Source organism: Arvicola amphibius, chromosome 13 (genome assembly GCF_903992535.2).
Source record: "Arvicola amphibius chromosome 13, mArvAmp1.2, whole genome shotgun sequence".
In the NCBI taxonomy this organism is placed as follows: Eukaryota; Metazoa; Chordata; class Mammalia; order Rodentia; family Cricetidae; genus Arvicola; species Arvicola amphibius.
Genome location: NC_052059.1, coordinates 54347336 through 54367226, shown reverse-complemented (window position 1 = coordinate 54367226; position 19891 = coordinate 54347336). Strand labels below are relative to the sequence as shown.

The following is a 19891-nucleotide window of genomic DNA, read 5'->3' as shown; positions in this document are numbered from 1 at the left end:
TGGACGAGACCACCTCTTCTAGCTGTGGTTGAATTGGTTCATCTACTGTTAAGTTCTGACACAAGCAGATGGTAATAGGCTTTCCTGAAGTTCACTGTCACAAGACACAGAGAGCTGGTTCACTCACATGTGCACAAGCACAATGGAGAGACGCACACGATTCATGGTACTGACCTGCCCTTTCATGTCAGGAGCGATAGGGATGGTCGGCCAGATGGTTGAGTAGACACCAAAAAACACCAGCCAGATCAGCATGCTTCCCCACACGGCCAGGTGACTGAACTGTGGAGGAAACACATGCTTAGACAGGGCTTTCTGCTGGCCTGGGGGTCCACTCCAGCCCATAAGTTGTCCAACCCCTATCCCACATCCAAGCCCCTTTCTTGGTGGGGAGAAACTGGGGATATACTAGTTACTGGAGAACTCTGCCTTTCTCAGTAAGTTCCTTGTCTTAGGATTTGTAATGAGGACGTCTAATTAATGGTGGCTTACACTACCCTGAAGAGGATGATGCTCTGAGCCTCACCTTCTTCTAAAATCCATGCCCCAGTCATGACCCACCCATCCCTGGGCTTATCTCAAGGGTCTGCTTTTTTTAAAAATATTTATTTATTATGTATACAATATTCTGTCTGCGTGTATGCCTGCAGGCCAGAAGAGGGCACCAGACCTCATTACAGGTGGTTGTGAGCCACCATGTGGTTGCTGGGAATTGAACTCAGGACCTTTGTAAGAGCAGACAATGCTCTTAACCACTGAGCCATCTCTCTAGCCCAAGGGTCTGCTTTTTGAAGCAAGGGTGCAGCCATCTAGTGAGAGAGAGGTGAATTGGACAAACAGACAGAATATTCTTATCACCTAAAGACAGCATCTGTCTATTTAAAAACAACCCAGAATGGCTAATACCTATTCTCAAAACTTGAAATAGCATATTTGATAGAGTTTTAAAAATCCACATACAGTTGTTCACATTCACAGGTACAGTGTGACACTCCAATGCATGTTTATAGTGAACAATGACCAGACCAGGGTAACTGGCATATCCGCATCCACAAAACATAATTTCTGGATGTGGGAACATCCAAAATTCTTTCTTCCAGTTGTTCTGAAAGTGGGTACTCAGTATAGCTACCCCATATCCTACAGAACACTAAAGCAAGTCCTCCCACCCTGCACCACTCTGCACCCACTAGATCTCCCTGTGTGTCCCTGCCCCCTTCTCTTCCTTGGCTCTAGAAACTAAAACTCTATTCTTCACTCTGATGAGGTAAACCTTGGGAAGCTTATGCCCCATTAAGTTGTTGGTCTCTCTCCTTTGAACTCTTAATACAATCCCTGGCTTCTCTCTCTACAGCCTACCCTCTAATCCCTCGCAAACTCTGCCTTCTAGGTTCTATTTTTGAACAAGCACTTCTTCTGTATTGCAACACTCACTGCCTCTTCCTGCAACACTCCTGGCTAAGTTGCTATTCCCACCTCCCATCTGCCAATCATCCTTTAAGAGATGCCCTGGCTCCCGGGTGACCTTCTGTCCTACCCCATTTGCTCATCACCAGAGCAGGAGGTAAGTGAGCTACAGTTACACCTCGGTAGACAGACACTGGGAAGTGTGGTCGTTACCCCATCTTGGAAATAATAATAAATGGGATGCTGATAGAATGAACCTGGATAGCTACGCAAATTGTATTCTTTACGCATGAGCAATAGTTTCACAGAAGTGCGCTTTAAGGACTCGGAACATGAGGTTCAAGGAGAAGAAGAGATGATAAAACTGTCTATGTACAATGCGCCCTCTTATTGGAGAATGCACACAAAGTCAGAGAGTGAAAGACAGCACAGGACTGCCATAGTAAAGTTATGTGCAAATACTACATTTTCTGACTTCTCCGTCTGTATGTTTTCTCTCTCTCTCCTCCCTCACTCTCTTTACTCCTTTCCCTCTTCCTCTCTCCCCACCCCCTCAGTTATAATGAGAGTTTTTCATTTCAGGCAGATAATAGTAAGCTTGCTAGGCGCCGAGCAAATAGAGCACCAGGAGCAGTCGGATTCCAAATTCCAAGTTGCCTTCTTAACGATCGAAAAGTTTTACTTGCAAAATTCGAAAGAAGACAACTGTATAGGATTTATTGTTTCCCAAGGACTAAATGGAAGTGATCGCACACAACTATCTACCATGGAGAAAGAAACGACTCCAAAGACAACTCACTTTTGTCCAGGCTGTTGTCTCCAAGCCAGCTTTCAGACAAACTGTAACCACAACGTACTGTGGGGAAAAAAAGAGAGGAGTTTGGTGTGACGCAAGTATTTCTTGATCGGAAGTCTGAACTTCAGGGAATCTGATAGCTCATAAAGACATAGAGTATCTCACTTTACTGTGGAGAGCCTTGCATAACTGGGGAGGAATAACCCACATGTGTGTCCTTTAGTGCTAAACTTACCGTGTAAACAATATTTCCAACAAACAAATAGTCTGTGGCGTGACCGCTGGCCAGCGGAGTATCTGGAAAACAAAGAAGTGCTATCAGTATCGAGAAGGTTACAGTACAATCTGTTGTTTTTCCCCTCTAGAACATAGAAAATGGAGCAGTAGGAGCATCTCTCAAAGCCTGAGGTCATTTCAAAACAGACTTTTTCGGGACTCTAAAGGTACTTTCTCATTACAATGGTATTGTTTTATCATCTTATGTTTTCCTCAAATGAATAATACAAAGTGGCAGACCTTCAAACAAAACTAATGGTAGATTTTCATTGAATGTATAGTTTTCTAAAATCAAGTTATAGTGTGGGAGATCCTTCTGTCTATGTGTTACTTTTATTGGTTAATGAATAAAGAAACTGGCTTGGCCTGATAGGATAGAACAGAGCTGGGGGGGGGGGAACTAAACTGAATGCTGGGAGAAAGGAGGCGGAGTCAGTGAGAAGCCGTGGAGCCCTGCCAGATGCAGATGCCTGAACTTTACCCGGTAAACCACAGCCTCATGGCGATACACAGATTAATGGAGATGGGTTGAATTAAGTTGTAAAAATTAGCCAATAAGAATCTAGAGCTAATGGGCCAAGCAGTGATTTAATTAACACAGTTTCTGTGTGATTATTTTGGGAGTCTGGGTGGCTGGGAAACAAACAAGCGGCCTCCTACAACAAAGTTATCTTTTGGTCTGACTTGAAAACAAGCAGAACAAGGACTGGTCTAAGAGCACACCAAGTGCCTCAGCCAGGGGACCTCCTCAAACCTTTCTCTTTTAAGTTTTGCTGACACGGGGCCATACAGCATCAAAGCTAGTGCAAAGTGACTGACTCTATCTGGGGAGATGTTCGCTGTTCTTGTTCTCTCATGAGAGAACCCACATGAGCTTCTGGGAGTCAAAGTGATCCAGTGAGGGGTGTTTCAAGCATAGCTAGGACTTTAAAGCTCCACTTTAATTTTCACACTTTTTTCTTCCCAGGAGTCCCTAGCAAGGTCCTGAGTAGCTACAAAGGCTGAGAGACCCTGCTTGGTGACATCTGCTCTGTGGAAACCTGACTCTGATCCCGAGCATGCTAAACTAGTTTCAAGTCAGGAATGGCTTCCCATCTCTGTCCCTCCTTGGCACTCAGGTTCAGATTGGGAGGTGGGGATGGGGTGAAGACAACACATGAGCCAGGTCTCAGGGACTTCCGTATTCACATTTCCAGTGCAGCTGCTGCTACCCACACGTATTTGGGCTGACTTACTTATCTAATCTGTTGAAGATTCTATTTATTTTCCTAAAAGGGTGTGCTAATTGGATTGAGTTCCAGGTGAGTTCTAGTAGGGAGATGGTCCCTGGGTCCAGCTCTAGGGTCCAGCTTTGCTCCTGGCTCTGAAAAGTCAGTCTGTGGCCAGAGGAAGCTTAAGCGCAGAGTGGTAGGCACCAGGGCTGCATTAACTACAGTCCTGAACTTTATGACTGTTGCTGGGGTTGTTAAAAATTGCACTAGGAGTTCAGAAAGAGATTCTACCATGGCCATAAACAGAAAGCTCTGGGAACTGAGGGGAGAGGTGATAAAGAAAGGGGAGAACCTCATCTAAAGCAAGCACAGAGAAAGTTAGAAAAGAGAGCTGCTAAATTAATTTCAGTAAGACAACACACTGACCTGTGGGCTGAGTATCCCTTATTTGAAAACCTAGAATCTTAAGTGCTTTGAAATCCCACAGAAGCCTTTTAGGTGTTGGGTTAGAGACAGTCAATGAGTGGAGTCTATGTTAATCATGTCACAGTTCAAAATCCTCAAGCAAGGAAGTGCTTCCGGTCCCAAGTTGGGGATGCTCATCCTGTCTTTGCCAACAGCCGTTCTAAACTGAGAGTGTCTATTTCTAGAAATTGGGTCTGAGGTTATCTTAACAGTGGATACAGCACTTCAAAGACATGCTCCACTGAGGGTCACATGACATGAGACAGGGGTGGCTTATTTAACAAAGATCATAGCCATGAAAGGAGTAAGTTCAGTCATTTATGTACTCAAATCTACCCTGTACAAGGCACTGTGGGAACTGGGAAGAGGAGGCTCCCACCTTCATGGAGTTTGAATGACAAAGGGGGAAACAGAGCATACACAAATGAACAAACTGATATACAGTTAGCTATGAAGAAATTTAAGCTATACTATCTGAGAGAGGTAACACATGAACAGATCAGAATGACAGAGAGGAGTTAATTCAATGATCATTAAAAACAGGTTCTGGAAAAGAAAAGGAATGGCTAAGAATCTTAATGAAAACAGTGCTCAACGAGCTCAAAGTCTATTACGAAGACCAGTGTGTTTGGAGATTCAGGGAGAGAGGAAGCAGCCAGAGGCCAACAGAGGTGAGCTGTACCAAAGCATCTGCACTTCTATGGTAATCATGGCTGATGACGATGGGGGTTGGGGGGATGCTGAGCCTTAGGTGAAGTGGTTTCCAATATTCTTAGAGGAACAGTGCGACTCACGGGTGAACAGAATAGGGATGATAACAAGTACAATGTCAGTTTGGCAGGAGATGGCGGCCAGCTGTGCAGGCGACCAGCTGTGCAGGCGACTACGGGCGGGCGATACTGGTAACAGCAGAGCGGCACATCTGTCATGGCGGCTGCTGGCTCCGTCCACTTGCTTACCTTTAAATTAACTGAAAAAGATTGGTTCAAAAAGAAACCCCAGAGGCTTGGGAGGAGGAGGAAGGGAGAATGAGATGTTGCTCAATGGGCACAGAGCTAAAAGATTGAGGTGACGAAACAATTTCGCAAAGGTTAGACCAGCAAGCTCAGTGTAACTAGGGTCTCTATTTCCACATGGAGAAGGGTTCAGATTTCAGAGTTTACTTATGTCCATGCCTATTATTACAATATGAAATTAACAAAACAACACAGGGCCAAAATAATATAAACTTTAGAATAGATGAGAGAAGCACATCTTCCTAGCCCCAGATTTAAGGTTGATCTCAAGAAAAGACGCCACAAGTGTAGTGACAAGCCAAGGACAATTAGAAGCAAAACTGGAGACTTTTGTGTTTCAGATAATACCATCAAGAACATGAGAGAAAGAAGAATGGAGGAAACACTTGTACATCATGTGTCCGATGAGAAGCTTGTGTCTAGGACATGGAAAGAACCCAACAGCATGAAACGTCTCAATATGAGCATGGGCAAAGGACCTGGAGAGACAGATTTAGCAGAGAAGATCTACAAATGGCTGACAGGGATTCAGAGAAACTCAACATGATTGGGAATAAAGGACACAATCTCAAAGCCATTTGAAGAATCACTTCGTACCCACTAGGACGGCTATACCAAAAAACGACAATCAAAGGGTCATAGACAGGCGTTGGTGGTGCACACCTTTAATCCCAGCACTTGAGAAGCAGAGGCAGGCTCTGTGAGTTGGAGGCCAGCCTGGTCTACAGAGGGAATTCCAGGATAACCCAGACTGTTACACAGAGAGACTCTGTCTCGCAAAACCAAAAAGGGAGTCAACAAAAAGTGCAGAGACCTGTAATCGTTCACACACGGCCGGAAGCTGAGTAAGCTGTGCAGACATTTTGGGGAACTATTGGCACTTCCTAAAAAAGATTGTGCACATTTATTACATGGCCCAGTAATTCCCAAGAAAAAGGAAAATGAGAACGGAACACAAAAGCTTATACATGACTGTTCATAGCGGCATTATTCACAACTGCCCATGAAGCCTAAAACAATGGGCATCATTATTCCTCAGCCACAGTAGCCTATTCATAATGCAGATGTCCATCAACCGGTGAATGAACAAATAACTGTCCATCACTCAGTGAGGGGCGCATCAATACAATAGAGCATTATTGAGAAATAACAAGGAATGAAGTAAGGTTACATGCCACGATACGGACGAACCTTGAAAAGGGAAAGAAACCAGGGTCAAAAAGCCATATGTTGCATGCTTCTGTTTATATAAAACGTCCAGAGTGGACAGATCTGCACAGACATGCTGCAGTTGCCAGGAGCTGAGGGCTTGAGGGCCGGGTGACAGCGTTTGGGGGTGATGAAACATCTGAACGTTAATGACGACGACGCGGTTGGGTTGTGTAATGGAATTATACCTTGAAATGGGTGAACTGTACAGTGTACATATAGCGATACAATTCTCTAATGATGGAGCTGCTACAGAGACTTGGCTCCTTGGTCACACTGGCCACATTTCAGAGGCTCAGAAGCCGTAGGTGGCTAGTGGCTACTGTCCTGGGCAGCAGATACATACCCCCACCCTCGCTGAAGTCCAACTGACAATATGGGCCAGAAAGGCCATGTCAGAGGTACTGAGAAGTGACAGAAGCTGGCAAATATTTCGAAGTAGAATGACAGCATTTGCTCACAATTTAGAGGGAGAGCAGCAGGGAGTGTGAAGGACCTCAGGCTGAACAGGGAGGTAAAATGGGTCGCTGACTTGTCATGGAGACTAGTCACCTAGTCTTTGCCATAGGAAGATTGGCTGGAGGAGGAGCCGTGAGGACCTGCAGCAGCGTCTGCAATTCACGATAGGAATGGACAACACGAAACATGACTGCATGCAACAGAAAGACTTTGGTAAACGAGGCAGGGGAAGGAATTAGCTTAGCAGGCAAACCCCGGGTCATGAGAGTTAGGAGACGCTGGTACAACCTGGCTTTCTTACCCCAGTTCCACTGGCAGAATTGTTTTTTGGTTTTTTATTTATTTTATTTGAGACTGAGCCCTATATGCCTCGTTTCTAACATGGAGGTTTCATGGAGGGACAGAGATTAAAGAGGAAGATGCAGTGATGATGCCTGAAATGAGCCCTAAGATTCCCTTTGGGTAGGAAATGCACCATGTTCTTAGCTGTCCCATCAGCCCCCTGCATTTAGTGGCAGAGATGCGAGCCTCAGCTCCTCTTCCTCTACTAGGTCCAGATGGATTTCCCAGTCTACCCATCCTGTGTATTCACAAGCACAGAGAGTTTTAGCTGGCATGAGCAGTGATCTGGAGCCTTGGTGGTCCATCTACACTAAACCTGGGGAACCTAGAAAAAAACTCTGGCCAGATGGGAGTTAGATGGAGAGGAAAACTGAGCCAAAACACAAAGCCCGCAGTCACAGTCTCACAGCTTTGGCTGTTGTTTGAGTGTTGGGACAATCCCCAAATGCCAGCATGACTGACATACACGACGACATCTGACCTGACCTGACCTTTTTTTTTTAATCTGCGGTGCTGGTGACAGAAATCAGGACTGTACACATATTAGCGAAGTGCTCCTTACTGAGTTCTAACACCCCCCCTCCCGCCCCATGCCCAGTCATTGTTTTGTTTTTGAGACAGGGTATTGCTGTAGCCTCGCTGGCATCAAGCTTATTACAATCGCCTCAGATTCACCAGGGCAGGAATCACAAGTGTGCAAACCACACTCATTCCGAGTCTCCTCTGGTATCAGTATTTCCAGTGGAGGCTGCTTCATGGACCAAAAGAGATTTGAAAATGTGAAGCATTTGTCTAATACAGACGGCTCAGAATGCAGTCCCCATTTTATGCACACTGTAAAATAAATAGGAAGGGATAATCTGAGAGGAAGGAGAACTGCCCTGAAGGGAAGAACTGACCTGAGAGAGGAGGGAGGGCAGACCTGAGAGAGGAGGGAGGGCAGACCTGAGAGAGGAGGGAGGGCAGACCTGAGAGAGGAGGGAGGGCAGACCTGAGAGAGGAGGGAGGACTGACCTGAGAGAGGAGAGAGGACTGACCTAAGAGAGGAGAGAGGGCAGACCTGAGAGAGGAGGGAAGACTAGCCTGGGAGAGGGAGGATGATCTGAGAAGGAGGCCTGACCTGAGGAGGAAGGAGGAGTAACTTGGAAAAGGAGACCACTCATTCATTGTCTATTCCTAAAGCCTACTGAATGATTTCCACGGGGTGAATAAAAAAGTCAACTTACTATGTACTTGGCTTGATGCAACTGAGCTGCCTTTAGATTGAGCTGCAGCTAGCTGTATGTGACAGATCCTCTGTCATGATGGTGCTCAGGCTCTACGCAAGGGAGGAGAGCTGTCCTGGAGAGCAGGGCACTCTCTGAGACACAGACAGTCTGAGGCGTCAAGAGGAGCCCCACGCAAGCAGCTTGGGAGTCTGTTCTAGATACACATTGTTCGCGATTTTTACGGTGGGTTCAGGGACCAGTATAATGTAGGTAGGCTTAGACAGATGAGGTGTGGAGGCAGCCATTATAGCAAGCTTTTGTGGACAACTGGGACAAAACCACACTGGCTTCCGTATTAAGTAGTAACAGTTCCTAAAACGTTGTATGCAAAATTTCTTTGAAAATAGTTGTGGGAAAAGCCACAATTTATAAGAAAAGTATATCTCGTTTTCTGAACAGACAGAACGACCAGGGAGCCCCTTTAGAATCCTCCAAAGGGGAGACTGACTACACTTCACAATGACGCAATTAACTGTTCGTTCAAAACATCACATCGTTACCCAGCCAAGCCACAGCGTTCAGGAATGGCTCCGACAAAAGGCGAAAGGTCCTAGCAGGGTTCTGTATGGCTAAAACGATAGGACGAGGCAATCACGAAAGCAGATGGGAGATACATATGTGTACTTCTGTTGGAGTAAGAACCAGGGGACAGCTGAGCGACAGCCACAGGCATCTTGTCCTGGAGAAGGCATTAGGGAGCAGTCAGGAACACCGGCCTCTTCTCCTGCCATAAGCACATTTGCCAAGACATTTTGGTTGGAACCCATGCCAAGTCCCCGCTGCCTTCTCTTCCTCTGCTTCGAAACTTTGAGCAGAATGATTTCAGACTCCAGACTCTCAGGCGGGACCCCACCCCCTGCCTAAGCAGCTGGGCCTCTTAAGATTCCAGAGGCTCAGAGAAGCTACAGACGGCTTGCTACTCCCGAGTTTATATCCAGAGCAGAGATATTGTCCAGGATTCAGATAACTTTTACAAATAAACGTTCAGAACCGAACCTGCGGACACGGCTCCACTATCGCTATCGCCGGCACCGTTATTTCTGCTCCCAACTACACATTCATAAAGAGGACATTTACTTTCTTCCCTGTCTCTATACAGAGTGGGATGAAATGTTGGAAAGGACTCTCTAAAAAGAAGGGTTTATACAAGTGGTAGCGATTATAATTACATTCATGATGGCGCTGGGTTAAGTTCCTGGTTACATGAGCCTTTGGCTTTTCTTCTTGCTTTGCCATCTCAGCTGGATGAAGTTAAGGATACGGAACTCAAATTTCAGTATCTTTTTCCCCCTTCTGTTTACTAAAAATAGACTTGAAAAGGGAAGTTAAAAATGAGAGAAGGTAAACTTGGTGGTGACACCTAATATCAATGTGGCCACGGAGGACAGGTTTTTTTTTTTTTTTTTTTTTATCTCTGGTGCACAGATATTTCCCAGGCGCTAGTACCTGGACGGGGCCCCTGACAAAATCCTGCCAACAGTTGTGAATAGAAGTCTGAGATTTATTTAGGAAGGAACAAACAAAACTCTCCGGCTTGTATGGAAGCTGAGGGTGAGCTCAGGGGCTGTGGACTCAGGGGAGCCTGTGGGACTGAACCTGATGGCTGTTGAAACCAGGTGCAGTGCCCCGCAGTCCTCTCTAAGCACAAGAATGGCTCTGGGAAGCTATCCTTCTGTTAAACCCACTGGTAGCCATATCAGCTAACAACAGATGGAGACAGAAGCTTTTATGCTATCCTCTCTCTGCCTAGGAAGGACTTGGGTTCAGGATGAATAGATGGAGGGTCTGATGTGTGGTCCTCACACAGATGAAAGCAGGTGGCTGTCACCTACATTGTGAGGAGATCTCAGCAACAGCTGTGCCCCTCCTTCCTCAGTCTCTCAGAGATGGAGGTATCTCCTTCCCACCAAAAGAGCACATGCCTGTTTCCTCATTAAGGGCTGCGAGTTCAGCCACTCTTTCCTCTGCATCCACGAGGCTCCCGAGCTTAGGCATACAATGGGAATGAGCATGTTGGTGGCTTGTCATTCCGGCTATTTGCAAGGCAGAGGCAAGACAGAAAGCTCAAGGCATTACCGAGTGAGTGCGGAAACCAGAGTCACTGGGCCAAATTATCAAGGCTCTACTTCTGAATTTAAAAAAAAAAGAGAAACAGTAAGAAGTAAGAAGAGGGTTGGGGATGTAGTCCACCAGTAGGAAACTTGCCTAATATGAGCAAGGCCCTAGGTTCACCCACTACCACCTCAAATAAAAAGAACATATTCTCTTCACTTGATAGACTAAGATCATCAAGACTTCTATGTTGTTTAAGACACCCTTAAAATGGAAATCATGGGCCAGAGGGGTACACCGGAAAATTCCATGGAGGATCCCATTAGAACTTGCAGGAGGGGAGGGCAAAACATGGGTCAGAACCTTCAAGAGAAAGATGTGGTTAAGGTGTCCTGAGCACGTTTAGGATTGGGAAGCCTGAATAACGTCAGCAGATCTGGATCATAGGGGCGTTCCCTGGTGCTAGGAGCACTGGCCAGAGCTAACATAAGGAGGAGTACGGGTGTGTAGAGTCTGATGAAGAGATGCCTGGAGGCCTGTCTGTCTACCGAGGGCTTGTCACCAGGAGGCCTGTCTACTGAGGGTTTGTCACCAGCCACCCACAGAAATTAACCTGCTCTGGAGGAACAGCTTCTCCAGGATCAAAGGCTTAAGTGGGAGTGCCAAGACCACAGGAAACATACAGTTAACACACTTCTGAACAGTGTACACCCCTGACTGGTGCACATCCCTGATTGGTGCACAATCCTGACCGGTGCACATCCCTGATTGGTGCACACTCCTGACCAGTGCACACCCCTGACCAGAGCACTCCCAAGTGGATTGCATCCTGGCTGAAGATACTCCCTTGAGCTTTTTGCCAAACTACAGAAACAGAAACGTGGAATGCTGATTTACACCTGTTTATTCACTTAGGTGTTTGCCTCCGTCTGGTCTATTGCCACTTCTCAGAGTGTCCTGAGAATGTTAGGTTTCCTGGGAACACATTCCATCTGACCTGGGCCTCCCTCTTCAAGCCTTCCCTGGCTGTGAGTTCCAGAGCAGAAAGGGTCATGTGTTGTTCTGTGCATCTCTAGCACTTGGGAGACCCCTGGTCTAGAGAATGTGCCCATTCCTCTGCTTTGTCTCATGAAGAGGTGTGATTGAGTTTAAGAGCCCACAGAATGCTGGCAGACTTGCCTAAATCCAGCTCAGTGTGGAACAAGTCATGAGAGTTTACAGGATGCACAGCGGAGCTCCCAGCAGCAGTGACAGTCATACTATTATAGGCTAGCATGATCACAGCATCTGCGACAGACCCGATCTCACAGTAGTGACACATTTGGTGCATAAGTGCCTTCTCCAATGCTGAAAAGCCCGTTTCTTAATCAGGGTCAATACTGAAGTACCGCCATGCCACCATTTCTTCTTAAAAGTGACTGATTACTTCCACTTTGGACTTTAGGGAACTGAGGTCAGCATTGGAGTAGCTCCATATAGATGTGATAAAACATTAGAGTCCACAGCAATTGGGGGAGAAAAGGGCTTATTGGTGCACAGGCTCTGATCCCAGTCCATCACAAGGGGAAGTCAGGGCAGAAACTCAAGGCTTGAACCTGGGATTCGGAACTGAATTCCATGAGGGAATGCTGTTTCTCAGGCTTACACTCAGCTCCCTTTGTTATACCTCAGGACCACCTGCAAAGGGATGGCACCGCCCACAGTGGGCTAAGGGACCTCCCATATCAATAATTAATTAAGAGCCCCCCTACCCCACAGACCTCCTTATAGGCTACTCCGACAGAGACATTTTCTCAGCTGAGGTTCTTTCTTCCCTGATGACCCTAGCTTGCGTCAAGTTGAAAAACAAACAAAACAAAACAAAACAAAAAAACTAACCAGCACCAATATTTTCATGGAAGTTTTCTCTTCTGGGAAGCGCATTCCTTCTCCTTTCTTCCTTTATAAATTTCATCAAGGAAAAATCAGAAAAAAATTCAAATCAAAATTAATTTTATGTTCCTTTGTCAATAATTACATTCCACTTCAAGGAGGGCCATCCATCTGTGTAGGCTGGAAATGCCAGTGGAAGCCCAAGAGCAGCCAACATGGCACTGAGCTGTGGGACCTGAGACCACGCCATCCATAACCTTAACCTATGGACATGTTCAGATCAAAGCGGTGGCAGATTTAGGTAAATCACATCAGGTGCTTGATGGTAGGACACTGAGAGAAATCTGATTTATTGATTTTCCTGAGAGGAAAAATTTATTTTGAAACTTGGAAGGAGTCCCCCACAAACTCCATGAACATGACTGCTTTGGAAGTCTATCCAAAACCATGCAAAAATAAGCAAAGGAAAATTCTTGGAAACATTCTAGAAAATGAATGACCTGCCCACACCTTAAGAATGTTTCTTCCCTAGATCATATTGCCCTGGCAAAAATAAATAGAGCTCATAGGTGCCCGAGCCTTTTGCCACCAATGGTTGGGAGAGGATTTTATAATAACACTCGTCGATTTTGTGACATAATTCACGTGGTAGCATATGAAGATGCAAAGTCACTCTAGAGACCCTAGTCCTGGTCAAACAAAGGTTCCTCCGGACTTTGAGTAGGGGTGAGGCTTCAGGAAGCAGCTGAGGAAGGAGGGATGCAGGCCTAGAGACACTCTGTACTAGATGGGGTCCTTAGCTTTGCAGAACACCCAGGATTGTCTCAAATTGGCACTATGTTTCTGTACTCTACTCTTGGAGACAGAGTACATGTTTCTTATTTTTTAAAGGTTTTTTATTGTCAGGCAGTGGTGGTGCACTTACTTGTGAGGCAGAGGCAGGCAGATCTAATTCAAAACTTAGCTTGGTCTATAGAGTGAGTTCCAGGTCAGGCGCCAAAGCTACACAGAGAAACTCTGTGTTGAAAAGCCAAAAAATTATTATGGTTACTGCTATTACAATTATCTTAGTTATAGGTTTATTATTATAATTACCACTATTATTAATTTAATACTTCATGTGTGTGTGTGTGTTTCTTTCTGTATGGTTTTGTATATGGGAGAGTAGGTGCCTAAGGAAGTCAGTGGCATCAGATACCCTGGAGCTGGAGTTACAGATGGAGGGAGGGAAGAAAGAAGGAAGGAAGGGAGGGAGGGAGGGAGGGAGGGAGGGAGGGAGGGAAAGAAAGAAGGGAGGGAGGGAAAATAACTCACTTGTATTTAGGACATTAAATCACTTTCTGGATTTTTACCATTGACATCCTACCAAATCTATCTATCCACATAAAATTAAACACACATTATGTGGGATGTCCTTCTATATATGTGTTGTTTTTATTGGTTAATGAATAAATCTCTTTGGGTCAATAGTTTAGCAGAGTAAAGTCAGGCAGGAAATCAGAACAGAGATAGAGAGAGTAGACAGAGTTGGAGAGACCCCATGTAGCTGCCTAAGGATAAAGATGCCAGAAAACTTTACTGGTAGGCCACAGCCTCATAGTGATACATAGATTAAAAGAAATGGGTTATTAAGAGTTAGCCAAGAATATGCCTAAGCTATTGGCCAAGCAGTGTTGTAATTAATATAATATCTGTGTGATTATTTGAGTTTGAGCAGTCAGGAAACGAAGGAGCAGTCTCTGTTTACAAATGGCATGCCAATGTGGGGGGCAGCTACACCCACATAACTGAGAGAGCTTGGGAAGAAATTCTAGGACACAAAAGAAAAGAATTAAGCACAGCTTCTTGGTAGCCACAGTTTTTCAGACAGACTCTGTTTGCTGGCAGCAAGCAAAGGCACAGCTCCTTTAACAGATGTCTTCCTGATTCAGTGCTAGCAGCAAACATTACATGGCTTCTTTAAAATCTGGCTTCCTGGTTTGTGCTGGCAGAACGAACTCTGGTTTTTTCAGGAGATCCTGTACTTAAAGGGGTCTGTGAACAGCATGTTACAAATTGCTTAATGGCAGCACAGATCTGTTGTGTCTCTGGAGTTGGAGCAGTGAGCATGGCTCACAGAGCTGGTGATAAACATATCTCCACCATGTTGGACTGGGCAGGGCCAAAAAGCAAATCAGCCTTAGTCCTAGCCATGCTGCTTAGTATTTTAAGAAGCGTTCCTGGTCAGAAAATGATATGCAATAAAGACAGATTCAGACAAAAATAAACCTCTGGACAGGTCGCCATGTGTTCAAAAAGTATATGTAAGATATAGACAGTTATAAAAAGAAGTAAAGCCTTTAAAGAGACAGTAAAAGTAATATAAAAGAGTACAAACAGTCATAGATCAAAGGAGTAAAGAAAAATAAGCCATGTAAAGATGGAATATACTACACAGAGAGTCTGGATTATGTATGTTATTGTGTTTTCTTTGAATTTTTTGACTGCAGAGAAATGTTTGATTCTGGGGGCTGCTAAGGTAAACCAACATATATATATATATATATATACACACATATACATATATGTGCATATATATATATATATATATATTAAAGGTATCTTAACTTAAAATTTAAGTCTAAGGATATGTTACTTTGGAAAAGAGGTTAGCTTTTGTTTCCACAGAAGATGAGAACCTGTGAATTCCTTTCAGACTAATGTGGTTTGATGAAACAAGACCCCTGAAAGGTCTCCATGAACCCCTAAAAATACTTTGCCCAACAAATAGTAGGAAGCAGTTTGGAGAAAACTACACCCAAATTCCCAAAATGATTGTTTATAAATGTTTATTTTCATTTAAAAGGGTTGATTAAAAGTGATTAATGGTTATATTCAATTTCTCAAAAAAATAGAATACGATATAGAGATGAATACTTTGCATTGCTATGGATCTTGGTCTATTAATACAAATTGAATGTTGATTTTGTTACATTGTGCATATGTATTTCTACTCTGTTTACGGTATTATGTTTATACAGTTCAATTAAAAATGTAATGTATAATTATAAATTACAGATTAATAGTCTTTTATAATAGTCAAACTTGTAGTCATCTTAGTTAGGTTTTCTAGCTATACAGAGATATTTTTCAGTTACATAGATAATCTTCAACACTCCAAAGACTACAGAATATGGCATTTTAAATGTTTTAAGAAATTAGACTTTTCTCAACAGTGAGACATATCTGCTTCTGGCAGTACCAATTATTTCAGAGATTGGTGAACATAGAAGAAACTTGTTATGGAATTTGCCTTCGATGTGACAAGGCTAGCCATTTGGGCAAGAAACTGTTCTTGCCTAGACTGCTTTATTCTATGCTATATGAACTGGACATGCAGGACCCACAGAAAAGTGACTGCTGAACTTTCCAAATGATGGAATGGTTCTTCAGGGTTCCTGCTCCATAGATGAGACTGCCAGACATTCTGCAGGACATAGAAGAAAGCAACTGATGAATTTGCCATTATAAGGCAGAACAGATCTTCAAATTTCCTGCTTCACTGAAAAGTCTGCCAGGTATTATCAGCCTATAGGCTGAAGATAGATGTCCCAATGTTATGGAAAAACTTTGTGTGACTGTCCAGGCAGCAAGATGTCTCTGTCAATTCTAGAGTTTTGGAAGTTGCTAAGGAGAAAGACACCAGAAAACCTTACTGATAGGCCATAGCCTCGTGACAATATATAGATTAATAGAAATGGGTTAATTTAAGATGTACAAGTTAGCCAGGAATATGTCTAAGCTATTGATCAAGTAGTGTTGTAACTAATATAGTTTCTGTGTGGTTATTTGGGCCTGACTGGCGGGGGAAATGAATATGTGGTCCCCGCCTACACACACACACACACACACACACACACACACACACACACGCAGACGCACACGTACACGCGCACGCACACACACACACACACACACACACACAACCACCACCACCACCACCATCGGCAGCAGCAGCAGCAGCAATTCATGCCAAATCTTTTTCCAAGTCCTGCGTTTCTCTATAAAACAGTCTTGAGTCATAAGCAAAGCCTTATGCCACAACTCTCCTGTCCCCAGCCCTTCAGTAAGAAAAGGCTCCCTTGCGTTCCCAGTTCTTTCCCCCACCACCCCTCTAGCCACCATCCTTTCCTTTATGCTGTAGTCATCTCACAGTTCAGCCTTCCACATAGGATGCTGGGCACGTGCAGACACATTCTCATGTACAGGGTCACAAGGTTTGAGGAGGGGAGGGATGACACTGTCCACTGATCCCACAAGATCCCGCAGACTGGGACAATCAACATTAACTTATTCCTCACAGTCCAGATCAAGGTACTACTGAGGGTGGCAGGGGCTTCATTCCCCACAGAGGGCTCTTCTTTCTGCATTCTCACACACTGGAGGACACACTCCCCAGTCTCTTTCTCAAGAGTACACTCAAGAGGGCTCTATTCTCATGGCCTTGCCACCCCAGTGGCCGCGCCTCTCCATCATCTTGGGGGTAGGATTTCCATATAGGGATGACAGGGAATGACAAACAGCCCACTTCCCACTTTGGATCTTCTGCCATTTCTGCACAACTGAGTCCTATTCAGAGTCACAGCTAACCCTAAGTGTGGCCTCCTTTAAAGGTTGTAACAACCCAAATAAAATGTGTTCCTAAACTCTGTGTTCAATCACACGCCACTTGCACTTTACTCGAGATATTTTCTACATTGTACTATAAAGTACAAAGTCTTAAAAGGAAAGACACTCAGCTTACACTTGTACATTGACCTTTCTTTAGAAAAATTATATTATTTATTTTGTGTGTCCGTGGAATGTGTACCACAGCATGTGGAAGTCAAAGGAAACGCTGCGGGAGTCAGTTTTCCCTGTCTGAAATGAGGGTTCAGAGGACTGAACCCAGGTCATCAAGCTTGGCAGCAATCACTTTTACCTGCTAGGCCGTCTTGCTGGCCCCTAAATTTATCTTTCACCCTTGAAATCCAGCACATGAAAACATGAATGCATATGGTCTGTGGTATTAACAATTCCTGCTTCTACAAACTTTACAAACTGGCTCAAAAGGAGTCATCTACTTTGTTAGGGAAATCAGATCAAGAAGAACAAAAATGGTCCCTATGCCAATCCACCTAATAGCTGTCATTTAGTTCCCTCCTACACTTTGACTTTTTAGGCTATGCGCAACTCTGCTAGAAGAAAACTCTTATGCTAAAAATGTATCAGATGACACCGATGCTGACAGTGACAACAAATGCAAAGACCCCGGTACCCTCTGGTTCACCTGCTAGGCAAACAACAGGACTGGAAGGGACAGATGAGGGAAGCAAACCCCAACTTTAAATTCACTCGGCGACACCTGCTAGACGTGTATGCAGGCTGACTCTTAGTCACGGGCCACATCTGCGGAGTGATGGAATCTAGGCAGACAGTAGCAATGCCACCACCACCTGCAGGTCACAAGCTCCGGCATTAGAGAGCCACCCTGTAGCACATAATGGCCGTCTGAAACTCCGCTGGAAGGCAAACTCTTCTAGGGCCGTCTCGACTGAGCACAAACCTGACTTACCACCCCAGCCCCCGAGCGCTCTCGAGCTCCGAAGAGCGCCACTCTTGTCACTAGTCAAATCCTGCAAAGGGGACGACTGCTCCTGTCACCAACATGCCACAGCTGCAGAAACGAAACCACAGCCCAGGCCCTTCTACTTGTGAACTCTGATTTAAAGAGCCCTCAGAAATCGAATCCACTGCAAATAAAGATGAAATGCTAGGGGCCTTTGGAGTTCAAAGACAATTGTTTTGCTAGACAGTTCTCTTTTTTGGGGAGGGGGTTGGGAGTGAGGGATCTAGAAGCAGACAACTTCATTTTCTGACCTAAATCTTTAAGGGCCTTCTAAAGAGAGGGAGCTGTGAGGTGTCTGAAAGGAAAGCACACGGAACATAAGCAGCTGTCTGTCCATCTGACAACATGGGATGGGCCAGACAGCATCAGTGCAATGAGCCATTCCGGTGGGACACAGGGCACACCAACAGGAACAGTTTGTAAACCTTATACTACTGTCCTTCGGAAAATCCAGGGCCTTGCCTAGCCAACATTAGCAATTCCTTTTTCCCTAGGGAGATTCTGATGATTTGAGAGGGATGGCATTTTTATGGTGTGTTTTCATCAAGAAGAGGGAATTAGCACAGGCTATCCTGTGCTGAGGGACTAAAGCCAACCTGGAGAATCAGCTATGACTTCAGAGAGGTGTGTCGGGGAGAATGCTCTCAGGAAACACGGGATTGGATTAATTTGACAAGACCTGCATACAGATATGAGGAACTTGAAGCAGAAAGTTTAAGTGAGTGGCAGAGGCTTTTAAATTCATGGGGAAGAGACATAAGTGCTCCCTCAAGGTCAAAGACTTACAAATGAAGTGTGGAGTTTCTAGTATTTACATAGCCATTTCAAAGAAAATTCCAGAACTGACAGGACTTGCATGCGATAGACTTGGAACCAGCTCCTGCTGGGTGGCTGGTCTGTGTTCCCTGTCTATAGTCTCGTGTGGTGCAAAGCTGCGGAAAAGGGTACACGCGCTGGCCCCATGGCAGGCTACATTCCTTGCTGGTGGTGGAAATCACGAAAGCATTGCTTACCGTGCTCCAGTACTTTCATGGGAAGCCAGAAGAGGATGAGGGAGTGGACCAAGGCATTGATGCAGTGACCCCAGAAAACCTGCAGGAAGACAAACCAGGGGTCAGAGCGTTCAGGACTGGGATCTCGTGTGTAGCTTGTGACAGGTCAGGCATGGGGAAGGCCCCTGGTATGGTGGGGTCCCTTCTGCAAGGGGCACTGCTAGTCTCACATTTTAAAAAAAACGAGATAAAACAAACAAACAAACAAAAACTGTTCCCTCCTGTTTACATATAGGTGGCGGGACGATCTCCAGATAATATTACTTCAAGACAACCCGCATGGAGATGACATACAATCCACCCACATCTGAAAACTGAGCTTCAGTGTATGAGTGCTCCCCATTGTAAGAGGACACTTCACAGTCACTCAGAAAACGGGGTATAGGTTAAAAGTGGGAAGCAAAAAAACCCCCAAATTCTGTTTATTTTGAAAACATTAAAACCCAATTTATGTATAAATTCTCATTTTTTCGCCTTAATGTCTTTTTTTTAAATTTTTTTATAATGTCTTAAAATATCCTAGTCATTCATTTTTTTTTTTTTAAAGTCATCTTGGAGGTTAATGCCACACACGCTAAAAAATTCTCTTTGGGGGCTGGCAAGATGGCTCAGTGGGCGAAGGTACTTGTCACCAAGTCTGAGGACTTGAGTTCAATCCCCAGGAGTCACGTGGCTGACTGCTGAGGGTTGTCCTCTGACCTCCACGCATCCACAGTGACATGGCACACTGCTTCCCAAGATACAAAATAAATAAAAAAAATGTGAAATTCTCTTTTAATGTTTGCGACGTTAAACAAAAGGGCACAGAGTTCTGCTTAT

At 44.7% G+C, this 19891-nt stretch overlaps 1 protein-coding gene across 1 annotated transcript in view; it reads right to left on the bottom strand.

Annotated features, from left to right (window-relative positions):
• The window catches only part of Atp8a2 (ATPase phospholipid transporting 8A2), a 448432-nt gene that overhangs the window by 133180 nt on the left and 295361 nt on the right, over positions 1–19891 (bottom strand). Inside the window, 4 exon segments of the mRNA XM_038310231.1 lie at positions 175–282; positions 2207–2263; positions 2439–2500; positions 19034–19112. Coding sequence (XP_038166159.1) covers positions 175–282; positions 2207–2263; positions 2439–2500; positions 19034–19112 — 306 coding nt within the window.